This window comes from Misgurnus anguillicaudatus, chromosome 16 (assembly GCF_027580225.2).
Source record: "Misgurnus anguillicaudatus chromosome 16, ASM2758022v2, whole genome shotgun sequence".
NCBI lineage: Eukaryota > Metazoa > Chordata > Actinopteri > Cypriniformes > Cobitidae > Misgurnus > Misgurnus anguillicaudatus.
The window spans coordinates 26,789,948-26,804,456 of NC_073352.2; the positions used below are offsets into that span (position 1 = coordinate 26,789,948).

Here is a 14,509-nt window from a genome sequence, read left to right on the forward strand (position 1 = left end):
CGTAAAATATTTTGTCAACTACCAATATACAGTAAGCATACTCAATGCATGAAAATGGTGAGATTTGCAAAGCAATATTGCGATGGCGAGAAGATAAAATTAGCATGCACGGATATGAAAACGTAAAGAGGGAGGAGATAAAATGAAAGAGGAGAACGACAGTAACGGATGGAGAGGCTTAGAAAGGAAGAAGGGGATGGAAAGACAAGAGAAATGAAGGATGTGCACTGTTAGCCCAGTGAGAGTAACGTCATTATCGCGCTCCCCTCCGCTCACCACCGGAGCTGCAGGCAGTTGGCATGGCAACCGCAGAGGAGAGCCATTTCCTGGTCGGATTGGGCTGGAGAGAGCGAGAGGATGAAAGAGAGACGGAGAGATGGAGAGAGATGGAAGGCGGTAGCAGACGACAGACGCATGGAGCACATGGCTCTCTGACATGCTCTTTGTTGCTATGACAACACTGCCAATTCACTCCCCTACCCCCCACTAAACACACACGCTCCTGTTACCCCCTCAGGGCAACCAACGGTCCCGCCCACATGTGACCCTTAAGCTTTATGGCGTCGGAAGTGAGCTCACCCTTTCACAACACGCGCACACGCTCGCCTAAAGCTCTTTCTCTCCATCTGTCATTCAAAACGAAGACGTACAGTAAATGTTATCATTACATCATCACCCCTTTGTTTCAACATGGAAAATTGGGGAGGCGTGTATATATGTGATATCTAGGTGTTGATTTGAATAACAAAAAAAATATGCAATTAATAAATGATGACAGATGATTTTTGTAAAGCTTGATTGTCACATTATAGACATTTTATATCACAAATATATGATAAGCTTGAGGCAATAGACAAAGAATGCATTATTGGCTTTTAGGCATTTATAATGTAACGTTACATCCGAACCACCACGGCTGATTATTTCTGACCCTTTCCCATAATTTTATATTACGGTTCTCATTATATGTTATTGTGTTTCTTTTTTATGGCAACATAAATTTATCATGGCAGACGAAAGTGATGCACCTGCTCCCCCCCTTAAAATAATAACATTTTTTGCAGTGTGCAGATGCGTACCGATTTAAAATAATGAAATGATAATCATATGTGATAGGCTTTTAACATTTACGCTTGGGCATTCGCATTTCGCCACGGTGTCGAACAGAAAGAGCCAGCTTGCATGTTGATGGTCTGTGCTTCCAGAAGTGAAGTGGGCGTGCAGATACAGATAGCAGTTAGTGAGTGAAAGTCTGGACGGCTTCCAGCAACGCGCAGGGACCAAAACAACCCCCTGATGACATCACCTCCGATGATGTAATGCCCGACAAAAACAAGCTCAGGTGCTGCCATGTCCCGTCGTTAGAGTAACCACCAATCATCAGAGGAAAACCGAGCATCGTTTCGTCACCGCGGTAACAGGGTCACACCAAGGGACGGCTCGCTATCACCCAGAGCACGAACAATAGATCTTCATTATGGGAAGGTTGAGTTTAGGTCATGCAGTCTCTGATAGAGGATGTCCATGTAGACGTCTAGTTTCAATGTGATCAAATAGCTTTTAGGGGTGCATTTATTACAACTGGAACTAGGTCATCACCCTTTGAAGTTCTTTTAAACATTAGCAGTTGTAGATCAAACTTAATCGATGAAGCACAAGGGCAATGAAAGCTCAATACGGCAAGACGTGCAATAATATGAAACTGTCGTGTATTAACGCTATCGATAAAACCTTTGATCGATGAATCAATAAAAAATGCAAAAATATAGCAGTTTAGAGAAGTGATGATGCCGGCAAAACATATCGTGCTTCTTGCAAAGCTCTGGGCAGCTTTTCAGAATACAAATTGAGATATTAGTTCCCCTGGAAAAGCTACTGTTATCCCTCTCCTGCTGAAAACAGCACAACTGTCAAAGATCCCTCTCAAACATATACACGAGGGAGTCGGGACGCAGAGGAAATGAGAGAGCGAGACAGAGACAGACAGATAGGATTAACATCGACTGAAGCTCTTCCTGATCATTCCTTTCATCACGTAACCATTTCATAATGGGAATACAGTAGAGTTACACTCTTTAAAAAAAATAGGCCTACAGCTAGAAACAACATCAAGGAAGGGTTCTTGCTGTTGTGCTATCCAAGAATCGGGAACCATGAGACAGATTCATGAATCTATAAATCTGACCGACTTCGCAAATTAAATACACTGATAAGTCCATTTAACCTGGTTCACTACATTAAAATGTCTATAGTAATGGTGGATTTATGGAGTAAACTTGTAAATGACTTGCACGGTTATTAACATGCAATGTAAGAGCTACTTAAGATTATTGACAGGGGACAATTCATGCATACCAAAACGAAGCATTTCCTTTAAACTACAGAAAAAAAATCACCTATACGTTATTATAGCAAAACAAGGCAAGGGTGGTTATGCTTTACATTGATTTTACTACAGGGTATAGGTGTTGATAGATGTGTTAGAGGTTGAGGTGATATAAAACAATGAGTAATAGGATGCAAAACATTTTTATCGCATATTCAATAAATGTCCCTGTAGCTTCATTAGTAGGAAAAACAAATACTATGGAAGTCAATGGGTACAGTTAACTGTGTACTTGCAATCATTTATCAAAATATATTGGTGTTCAACAGAATAAAGAAACTGAAACAATTTTTTTCGGGTATCACATTAACTCTTTCCTCGTCATTGATGAGTTAACTTGTCAATTAAAGGACAAGTTCGGTATTTTACACTTAAAGCCCTGTTTTCAGATTGTTTATGATGAAATAGAACAGTTTTGATTGAAATTTCGACATATGCGGCTGCCCTGAGAATTTTCGGGTGTTTGTGTTTCACCTCCCACCTCTACAATGGATTGATAGGTGCACTGGAACAATCCTTCCTAAAATGCATTAAACTTTCATTCCCCACCATTGATGAGTTATCTCGTCAATTACAAGAAAACGTTTCCCTGCCAATGACGAGTTTTTCCAGCAATCCGTAATACCGCTGTTATCCACCATATGGCACTCTTACCCAACTTATACAACTCGAAAGCAACCGCTCACGTCAAACAGTTCAAACGCAGCATGTGTTTTGATCATCGCTCTGAATCGGATTTCTATCAAAAGTCTTTCACAACAACGTAATTACCTCAGCTTTTTGCTCAAAACTTGGCATTTTTTAAGCAACCTACCCATTTTTTAGGCATGACAAATGAAGGTAGTGTGTAGGGCTGTCACGGTTATGCAATTTGGCTGACGGTTAATTGTCTAATAAATTGTGACGATTATGACGATTAAAGCTATGGTCTACGATTTCAAAGATTGTTCATTATTAATAACCTCGTTTAGATGCTGGTTATGGTTCTACAGTAACATCCTAACAATATGAAGAGAAAAAAGAATTTAAAAAAATCCATTCAGTCTATTGGGTGTATGGTAGCAGATAAGTTGACCAATGTAAACTGTCCGGCCGAACAGCTTACATTGGTTAACTGCTCTCATCCAATCCCTGCTACATTTGAAAATCCACCTCGTGCTCGCGTCTCCACCCCATCGCACACCACCCCGCCCCTCTCCTGCCTGCGACATGAAATTTGTGTCAGTGTATGGTAGCTATAGCGAAGCAGCAACATCTCACTAATGGAAAAAAAAACTAAACGACAGCAGCAAGCAGCCCCTGCTTGTCCCTACAGTAAAGGTTGGAAGAAAAAGGAAGTCTGTTGAAGAAAGAGCAGAGGTTAAAAAAATTTGAAAAATGCCGGACTCCAAGTAGAATCAATATATGGTCCGCCATTGACCGTTGGAGGAAGCTTCAGGGAGATTTGGGGCTGAAAACCGACGCCGACACGGCAGACTTTTTGTTGAACAGGTACGCACTTATTTATACTTTTATTGTGTGAGGTGTTACATAAATATCTTTTTATGAGTACATGCTGTCGTTCGGCATCGGAATGTTAGCCGTTTAGCATCGCGTATCACGGGTCAAAGTAATTATATTTACAAAGATTGTGTGAGGTGTTACATAAATAGTATTATAATCTGACTACATGCTGATGCTGCATGTCGGCATCGGAGTGTTAAGCATCGCGTATCACGGGTCAAAATAATTATATTTACAAAGATTGTGTGAGGTGTGTTACATAAATAAGATATTATCAGTCTGACAACATGCCCATGCTGCCGGTCGGCATTGGAATGTTAGCCGTTTAGCATCGCGTATCACGGGTCAAAATAATTATATTTACAAAGATTGTGTGAGGTGTGTTACATAAATAAGATATTATCAGTCTGACAACATGCCCATGCTGCCGGTCGGCATCGGAATGTTAGCCGTTTAGCATCGCGTATCACGGGTCAAAATAATTATATTTACAAAGATTGTGTGAGGTGTTACATAAATATGATATTATCAGTCTGACAACATGCCCATGCTGCCGGTCGGCATTGGAATGTTAGCCGTTTAGCATCGCGTATCACGGGTCAAAGTAATTATATTTATAAAGTCATTTCTTGAAGCTCATGAGGGGAAATGTATGCCAAACGTTGTTGTGAAAGTAAATAACGTCAATTACAATCATAATTGTAATTGTTCATTCCTTCAAGCCTTTATGTGTTTACTGCTCGGTAAATCTCTGTTCTGATGTTTACTACCAGTGATCACAGCTTGAATGAGTGACGTTGTTCAGGTGGTTTCCCGGTGGGAGGGATCAGGTAGCACAGAGGGGCGGGATGAGTTTTTTAAAACTTACTAGCCGTCTCAGGCTTTCTAGACCGATTTTCAACATCGTAGACTACAGCTTTAATTGCTTGTTTTATTGCATTGACATTTAATTCTCATACTTTTTTTGGTTGATGAAATATTTGTGATTATTTAAATTAAATATTTTGCAAGGTTTACCTGGCAGAAAATATGAATAGGCATAACACATATTTAAAAGTAATCTGATAATGTCTCATTTATACAGGCGCTGCAGCTCCCCCTTGTGGTTTTTAGAGAGATGTGCAATCATTGTGGTGATCTGAAATCATTTTAGGAAGGATTGTTCCAGTGCACCTATGCAGCAATTGTGGGGGTGAGTGGGTGATACTACGGAAACCGAAAATTCTCGGGCCAGCTGTTCTATTTTATCATAAACAATCTGAAAACAGGGCTTTAAGTGTAAAATACTGAACTTGTCCTTTAAGATCCCTTTAGTGGGTTTAATGCTTATAGTTAGCATGAACCAAGCATTTAACTACGGTTACTGATGTGCTTTGAACACATACTGCATAAACTCAACTGTGCATGTCTGTGTCCTATTGATATTCAGGTGTAGCTTATTGACCAAACATGCCCAAGTGTTTCCCCGCTGTGTGAAATGCTGTGCTTTTCATCAGGCTAAGCAGTACAGATATGTCTTGGGGGAAATGTTTAGCGTGTGACTAATTAAAGATCAATGCTACAGACAACATAGGTGAGCATCCTACAGAGAAAGATAGAGAGTCTCAGCTCAGCCGCTCATTTCTCACACCACCTGACTGGGTTCAAAGCATCCGTGTTTCACTCGCGTTCTTCCAATTCTACTGGTTTCCTGTCAAAGCGCAGACGCAGGAAGAGGATTTCCTCGTTGAATGAGAACCTAAGTGACTTTCTTAAGGAAAGAAAGGTGTAAGGAAATGGAGGAAGGGATGGTGGTGTTAAAACAATGGTGAAGTAAAATATGCCGGTCTGTTAAATGAAGAGGGTCTGAGAGGTCAGCGATAAGAAATGCACGAGGGGGAAAGCAAGTTTTTCCCATTTTGCAGAAGTAGGCCAGCAGAATTTCAATGTGTGATTAATACAGCATGCACACATCAAAACTAAGGCACACATCTGAATTATTCATGCCTTCTGTATACATAATGTGTCCATTTTAGAGAATTCAAAAGCCGTTTATGGGCTCATTAAATGGCTCATTTAAATAAGCATGCACCAACATAAATATTTATATTACAGGAAAAAAATGGAAATTTAACAAAAACCTATTTAATCCACAATACACATCCTAAACTATAAAATGTACCATAGGTAGATGCCTTTAAAAGTTTGCTCAAAATTTTAAATTATGCCACCATTTATTCACCCTCATGTTGTTCTAAACCTGTTGCGATACCCATTGACTTCCATAGTAGGAAACAAATACTCCAAGTACAGTAAATGGGTACCGTCAACTGTGTGCCATGCTTATCATCATTTATTAAAATATCTTTATCTTTAATAAAGAAACTCATACAGGTTTATAATAACATGAGGGTGAATAACTTGTATTTTCATTTTTGGGTGATTCTCGCAAAATGAGGTGTCATGAAACATTTTGATAAAAAAGTAAATGCTATCAAAATAAGAAGCATACAGTTACAAACATCTCTTCATGTACTATTTTGCATATGATTTCAAATTACATCATACAAACCAATTTTGTTGATTTTTCCAGATTTAAGGGGAACATTTTCATTACCGCAACGTGTCCATGACTGGATTTGGGTTCTTTGACATGGAAATATTTATAATTAAAAAAATCGACAAAAAAACTTCAGTGCATGTTATACTATAAACATTTACAGTAAAGAAACATGTGGTATTTGGTGATCATTGGTAAACGTAGAGACAATAATAAGGAATATAAATGTGTCCAAGACCAATTTTCTCATCCTCCGCAACAATTTTCAATTATTGTTTAAGCTCTCAAGGAACTAAAATTAAAAAAATTGGAATTGGAATTGACTGTGACATTGAGATGGCTACCAGGTAAGCAGTTCTTATTTTTTCTCTCCAGATAAAAGTTAAAATTTTGTTTGTCATAGTACCTAGACAACTTTTTAGTTCTCATTACCGAAACATGAGTTTGTAAATGCATATATTTAATGTTATATTATGTTGCGGTAACGATAATTTTTGATAATGATAATCTAAAAAATGTAAATAATTCTATAGGAAATATTTTTTAAATGCTCTAAAAATAATGTAAGTTCAGACCTTAACCTAATATTTGCAAAAAAATGGGCTTCAATGGCTTTTTAAAAGTTCTGATGCTGGACACCTTCTAAATCTGGATTTCGTGAGAATCACCCTTTTGGGTGAACTGTCCCTTTAAGTAACCTTTACATAATCAAACATCAGCACAGTTTTGAAGTTCTTTGCTCCAGACAAAGTTAAGATGATAAAGTTAAAGTGTAATCCTCACTGGATGGATCTTTATAACCTACTGGTTTAACTGTCAACTCCTGTCATGCACATATTGTAATAAATAACAAATGCTGAAGAGGAGAAAATTAGGAAGGTGAGGAGCAATTCATCTGGTACAAAATAGCAAGACCTTGCAAGGTGAATCTCCTGACTGACAGCTGTCCATCAGGGCCCAACCGTTATCTATGCGACTCAAACCATCAACTCTATTATACTTGTCAAGAATGCTCTGTGTGAGCTGATGCCTTTACAGTCATCTGTCATTTATGCACAAACATAGAAACATAGCAGAGAAGCACAAATCCTTTGCATTTCTATGTGCAATGCTAGAATAATGAGTAAAATGCAAAAATGTTTTCATTCTCCAAAGCAACAAGAGTACATGAGATAAGATAGCACACATAGCCCAAAGTCTATTTACATTGTATACTTCAGCTTCAAAATTTTAGCAAGTCATATGGGATTGATTCAACACGAGGAGGATTTTGTGAGCAAAAAAATCATACCTGCTAAAATGCACACACATGCCTTCCCATCTGTCTTTAAGGAAGACTTGTGCATCAGACAGCATGCATGCATGCAAGCTTGTGATTGTCTAAAAGTGTAAGCTAGGTTTCTGTGTCTCGGTGCAGGCGGATGCTGTAGCTGCAATAACTGAGAACGGATCTAAAAATAGAGCAGCAGACTCTTCGCAAGAACACCTGACAAGACTCTCACTCCTTTCCATTCTCTAACACACACCATCACACCCTCCATATCCCAATCGCTTCGCTTCGCTCCTCGCCGAATCTAATTACCGCAAATCTGGTATCGGCTCAGCAGCAGCTACCCATCAACGGTTCGCATCAGGCCTGGGGTGTCAAATAACACACACACACACACTGAACATTAACACATCAACATCTTATTTGTCCCTCTGTTTTCCCTACAGTCTTGCTAGTATGGCACGATTTCAGGTAAGAGCCAATCTAAATTGTCAGCCATTTGTAATCATTTGTTATTGTGTTCATGCAAGCATCATGATGGTTTACTTTGTGTGGCTTGTTAAGAAGTGGTGTGCTATTGCTTTTCTCAATTATACCACACCTGTAAGACAAATTTGTGAAAAATAAATAAATAAATATATCCCAGAACATTTTACACTGTCACCAAATGGTTAAAACATGTCACTGGAGCCAAACCCTTTAACCCCATATTAGCATCCTAGCATTAGGGTTACATAATGGTATTAAATGAATCTGTACCTAAGAGGACCTTTTTAAAATGTACTGCCCTGTGCCAGCTGGGGTACATATTTAGAAAAAAAATAACAGTGTAGCAATTGTCTGGCAATCCCAAAAACATCTAGGGATAACACAGTGCTGTGCTAAATTTTAGCATCTGCCTAGCAACGCCATGGCAACCACTCAAAACATCCTAGCATCATATGGCGCTTTTCCATTGCATAGTAACCCACGGTTTGGGTCGGGTCAGCTTACTTTTGGGGTCTTTTCAACTGGGTGCAGTGCGTAGTACCCAATCCTTTTTTTTTTTTTAGTACCACCTCGGTTGGGGTTCCAAGCGACACGAGCTGATACCAAAAGCGGAGCGAAAACACTGCAGATCACTGATTGGTCTGACAGAATCATCACTACCAGTGTCATTGGTATAATGTAAAAGATTACCCCCCCAGTCACATTAGCTACAAGCGACAGAGACAGAGCGATAGGCTACCATTCATTTTCAATGGAAGTGGCCGTTTGGCAGCGACAAGCGACGAGCTCGCCACTGCGCGAGCAAGGCGGGGCCAAAATAGACAAGTAGGCTATTTTATGCAAATGCTGAGCGATGCGACAAAGCGACTGCCAATCGGAGTGAAGGAGCAGCGTGACGTGACGTAGGTCTGTGGTCGAGTCTGAGAAAACAATTCAAGATGGCGGAAAATGCATATTTATGTATATATCTCATAAGTTTGGCATTTTATCTCATATATTTTGTTACTTTTATCGAGAAACAAATACTTTTAAATCCAAAAACACAGTTCTTGTAACTTAACAATACCTCTAAAGTGACTTTTGATACTGCTTTGAGAAACGAGCCAAGGAACGCCCATCAAGCGAGTGCATGCCGCTCGGTGTCGTTCACTTTTGTAGCTAATGTGACTGTAGGGTTAGCTTTACCTCGAGCAAACATGTTGTCATCTGAGCTCTGCTATAAGTTCCCAAACTCCCTTTTGGCGATGAAAAACATCCACAGGTTGTGAATCAGGAACACCATAAAATTTTTTCCAGACTTGCAGTTCGTGGCGGCACATTCGCAATATATGCATATATGCATAAATGCAACTTAAATGAAGCTCAGCGGAGCGCGTCGACTGACGCTACGAGTGTTTGTATAGAAATTGTCATGTGAGACAGGGGTAGTGATAAGCGCGATGTGCAAACATCTTTGTGGTGGTCAATTTTAATTTTGTGGCGGTCAATTTTAATTTTGTGGCGGACTGAGAAATAAATGAATGTATGGGAATGTACAACAACGCTCTCACTTGTATGATGTCACAGCCGTTGGAAGCGCAAATATAACCGCACGCCTATAATCCCCCTCCCACTCCGAAGTGTTACTAAACTCTATGGAAAGCTAACCAAGCCAAAGTGTGACCCGACCTGACCCAAACCAAACCAAACCAAACCGTGGGGTACTATGAAATGGAAAAGCACCAATAGCATCAAGTTTTCACAGGCAAGCATCACTTAAGGGCGGGTTCACATTCTGTGTCTTTATAAGATATTTTGAATGTAGATGTGCGGCAGGCCAGTCGAGATGCACATGTGACGTGGTGCGACGCGCTATTTTTTCCAGAAGTTATTTTTCAATGCAAAAGCGTGTTGGAAAAGATGTAGGGAATGTATTTTCTGCATGGTTTTAGACACGAAATGTGAACCGCCCCTTACTGTCATAAAACATAGTTTGTATTACAGTACTATTTCAGACATTTTGCTGTTTGCAATACAGCAATACCACTTAAAAATAGTGTAGGACCAAATCATTGATTTTCCAGCATACACACACAAACGCATCCACACAAATAAGGCGTACTGGCATGGTCACAAGGTTATAAGCTCATATTTACCCCACGCACATACTGTACATACTAACCCACAAACACATTGTACTTATATAATCACAGCTAAGCAGGATGCTTCACGTAAACGCATGCAGACAGAAACAGTGAATAAATACGATACCTGTGCTTTAACGCATTCCTGCAGAGCAGCCGGTATGCAGAGAGAGAGAAGCAGAGGAGATGAGAGAGAGTTATTATCAGACTGAGTTATTGAGAAGCTGAAACCTGGTTAGGAGGCACTTTGCAAGTCATACTACGGGAAGAACAGAGGGACACGCCGCTTATTAAAGTTCAGCAGCTATTAAAAAACAAACAACAGAGGGCAGTGCACAGACAAACACAGAGATAAGAAATATGAGCTGGAGGCTAAACAAAAAGCTGAAACCGGAAAAAGGGGAACATTCTGGGTGAACAGAGATTTGGCATTTGCAACCAGATACAACAAAAATGCTTTGCCGCCGATGGAGGTCAGTCGGTCATTAAATGCAATGATCAGCAAAGAGATGCAAAGGAAAGAACATGCGGGTGTGTATTAAGTAAGCGATAACTTTGTGATCATTAAAAACCAGCTGCCCAACAGTAGCTGAGAAGAAGAGAAAAAAAGATTGAGAGAGAGAGAGAAAATGGTGCCTATTGTTTGCTGAAAACAAATCAGTCACTATATTCACTATTGCATGTGTAGATGGTATTAAAGTCTATCTGAAAGTCACAAACACATTTAAAGTCCCCATTGAGTATCCAGACAGGTGGTCTTCTTTGCAGTAGTGATGTTATTTCTATTCAAACGAAAACATATCAACATCTGCATTATAAAGGATTGTGCATTTACATTATGCTTCTTAAAGGAAAACACCACAGTTTTTCAAAATTTTACTGTGTTCTTACCTCAACTTAGACGAATGAATACATACCTATCTTTTAATAATGTGTGCACTTGATCTTTGTGCGGCGCCTCGTGAATGTGTTGGCATTTAGCCTAGCCACATTCATTCATTAGGATCCAAACAGGGCTGAATATAGAAACCATGTTTTCCCTATTTAAAAACTGTTACATGAGTAGTTACACTTTTAATTATGGTGGCACTAAATAAAACTTTTGTTTGGAGCCATAGGAATTATTGGGGCCAGGCCAAATGCTAACACATTCACGAAGCGCTGTACAAAGGTTAAAAGTGCACACATTAAAAACAGATATGTATGTATTCATTTGTTTAAGTTGAGGTATGAACATAGTAAAACATTGAAAAACGGTGGAGTTTTCATTTAAATTGGGACATAAAGGGCTCTTCTTGAGTAAGACAGGCAGCACAGAGCAAAACTGCTTCAGTCTGGTTCCAGAAATTGCATCCAATTTACGCCAATCTGAAAATTGAATCTACAAGACTTTTATATCGAAATGTGTCACACGCTTGTCCTACTTCAGCTGACTTTTCACCTTTGGCTACATCTAAGTGCTTATGAAAATCCCACTGTGGAGGTGCTCACAAAACGGCAGGATTATCCTGAAAACCCGTCAGCTTAACATCCCATTCGCTGTGGTTCTTCTCGAACGCGCTACACTCTGAACTTCCGTAGCCCACTGCCACTGATCTGAGAACAAAACCAGGATCTCTTCCCACGGACGACAACAACAAGAGTAAAGAGTTTGGGAAAACTGTGCAGCTGACTGGATGGGGTGGTGGGAATAATTTTGTGGCGTCTCCTTGTAGTGTATCTCGAGGGACAAACAATCCAGCGCAATGATGCATGGCGTATTTTGTTGATGAAAACAAAGCAAGAATTCCCAAACATTTCAGGGACCACTGGCCCTGCTCTCATGGGAACCTGAGGAATGTTGGGAATGAACCAGAGCAGATGGGGGAAAATCAACAAGTGTCAATGTGAGGGTCCAACTTTGAACCTCCATGAAACATCTGTGGAGAAAAGACCAACGCCCTTGAAGGAGTTATGAAACAAAGTCTTGCTGTCACACGTGGAGAAGATTTAATGGAATTTTACAGTTTTTAGTTTTCGCTCTATGAAACAAAGAAGAAATAGTATATAAAAGCCCCAGTTTTCCACCTAATTTGTTTGCTTATAACGATATTCGATTATTTAGAATGACATTTACTGATACTTTTTTTGTTTCAAATTATGATGTTATGAAATCGAAAAAATGCAGATGTGTTTGTTCGCCCATTTTGACTGCCAGGATATAATCTGTCCTGATCATCTGCTGTTTTCAAACAACAAGACGATGTTCAATAGTAGGAAAAATTGTGCAAAACCCTACAAAAAAATGCATCTGACATGTTTTCTTGTAAATGAGTAATTTGTATCAGACTTTTAATGGATTCTGCCAACAAAGCGGTATTTCAGGATTAAGCAGATTTGAAGCGAAAGTATTTGATGAAAGTTGAGAGCATTCGGTTATCTAATTTTTGGTAGTGGCTTTTGCATCTGAGCTCCTCAATTGCTTTTATTTGCCGCTATCGATGATAGGCCAATAAATTGGTGCACCCTTGGCATAATCATTATTTCTCCTTTAAAGTCAACTTGCACTCAAATTCTTCACTATGTATTTTCTTATTACAGGTTTTTATTGTCATCAAACATGATTCACCAGTGCATAATTCATTCGTCAAAAGAAGCGGTTCACAAACAACTGTAAAGACACATCACTTTGGTATGAAACGCCCACTTTTCATGAGCCAACCAAATTCTCCTAACCAACAGCTCAGATGGGACTGAAAGCATAACTGCCAGAACAACTTAAGCAAATGCAATATACTGACAAAGGGCGCATATTCACAACACCGGCTAACACCTACAGAGATCATACAACAGCCAGCACAGAAACAACTATAATGGAATATGACAATGAAAGCCTCCACATACAAGCATGAACAGTTGGAGATGTTGCTGCTGTGTAGGCACAAATAACATTTAAGAGACAAAGGAAGCAAAAGAAAGAAATACAAGCAGAAGGGCAACAGCTTGCAATTAAATTTAAACAAAGATGCCAAGCTGATTTTTGCCTATTAGTGCAAAAGCATGAGTAAAAAGCGAAAGCGAATCCTTGACAAATGTTAAGAACTGGTATTCATTTTAAATCTGAACTGGATTTACTGGATCTAAAACTAGTTCTTTCTTCCATTTCGATCTTTAAAGGGCTCATATTAATTTTCATTTTCATTAAATTTTTTTGTGGAGGTCGACTTGGTAAAGGTCTTTAAAATATGTCATAAAATATGTAGTTCTTCAAGACCATTTTTATTGTCTTTGATAAAATAACACACGCCATTATTTGGGTAAACAAAAAACACAACAACCCTATAATAAAAAAAATCCACATTAACCAAAGCAGTTTCATGCTGATTTGATTCTGGTTAATGTGATGTCACACAAACAAAGCCCCGCCCATGGCCAATGACTAACTGGTTAAATTTAAGAAATAAGATCTATTTTTAAACAAAAGTGCTTACTGTCTGTTGGTAAGTTAGTGAGGAACAGTGGCTCATTTGTATTTAAAGATACACAAATGAAAACAGCGCTTTTTAGCTCTTACCCAAATAGGGGCATTTTGGACAAGCTATAACAAATGTGGGGTAATTTGAGTTAAAACTTAACATTTTAGGCACATCTGAGGCTTATATTACATCTTGTAAAACTAGATCTAATATGTGCCTTTTAAGCAGGCCAAAACAGAATCTCCACCCACAGATTTCTGCAGAAAGATCTGCGGATTTAATGCCCATTATTAAAAAGCATACAGACAAATGTTCTTGTTATGTTTAATATAAAGTTTACATAGCGTTGTAAAAATAAAGAATGTATCTTGATACATGCTAAATTCATAATGAGAACGTATTAACACATGCTTTTTTATTCTGATATAATATATAACACTTTATACTACGGGGCTGCTGAATGCTTTATTCTGATTGGCTGAGAAATGTTCCATGGGTGTTGATTATTTTTCAATAACCGCACACCTAAAATAGGCACCAGAGCAATATTTTATTATAATATAATATAATATAATATAATATAATATAATATAATATAATATAATATAATATAATATAATATAATATAATATAATATAATATAATATAATATAATATAATATAATATATGATATAATATAATTTTGTTATGATCCAATGGCCCGTCGTCAGTTATTTCTTACATGAACAATAATATATATTATA

The 14,509-nt window shown here is 38.6% G+C and overlaps 1 protein-coding gene across 7 annotated transcripts in view; it reads right to left on the reverse strand.

Annotated features, from left to right (window-relative positions):
- rapgef2b (Rap guanine nucleotide exchange factor 2b) overlaps positions 1-14,509 on the reverse strand; it is a 133,429-nt gene that overhangs the window by 52,954 nt on the left and 65,966 nt on the right. For 6 of the 7 annotated variants that reach the window (XM_055178621.2, XM_055178615.2, XM_055178610.2 and 3 more), the window contains one exon: positions 10,438-10,455. The exons of the other annotated variant lie outside the window; for it this stretch is intronic. In XM_055178621.2, the coding sequence (XP_055034596.1) occupies positions 10,438-10,455 (18 nt within the window). The remainder of the gene's footprint in view (positions 1-10,437; positions 10,456-14,509) is intronic. 7 annotated transcript variants of the gene reach the window in all.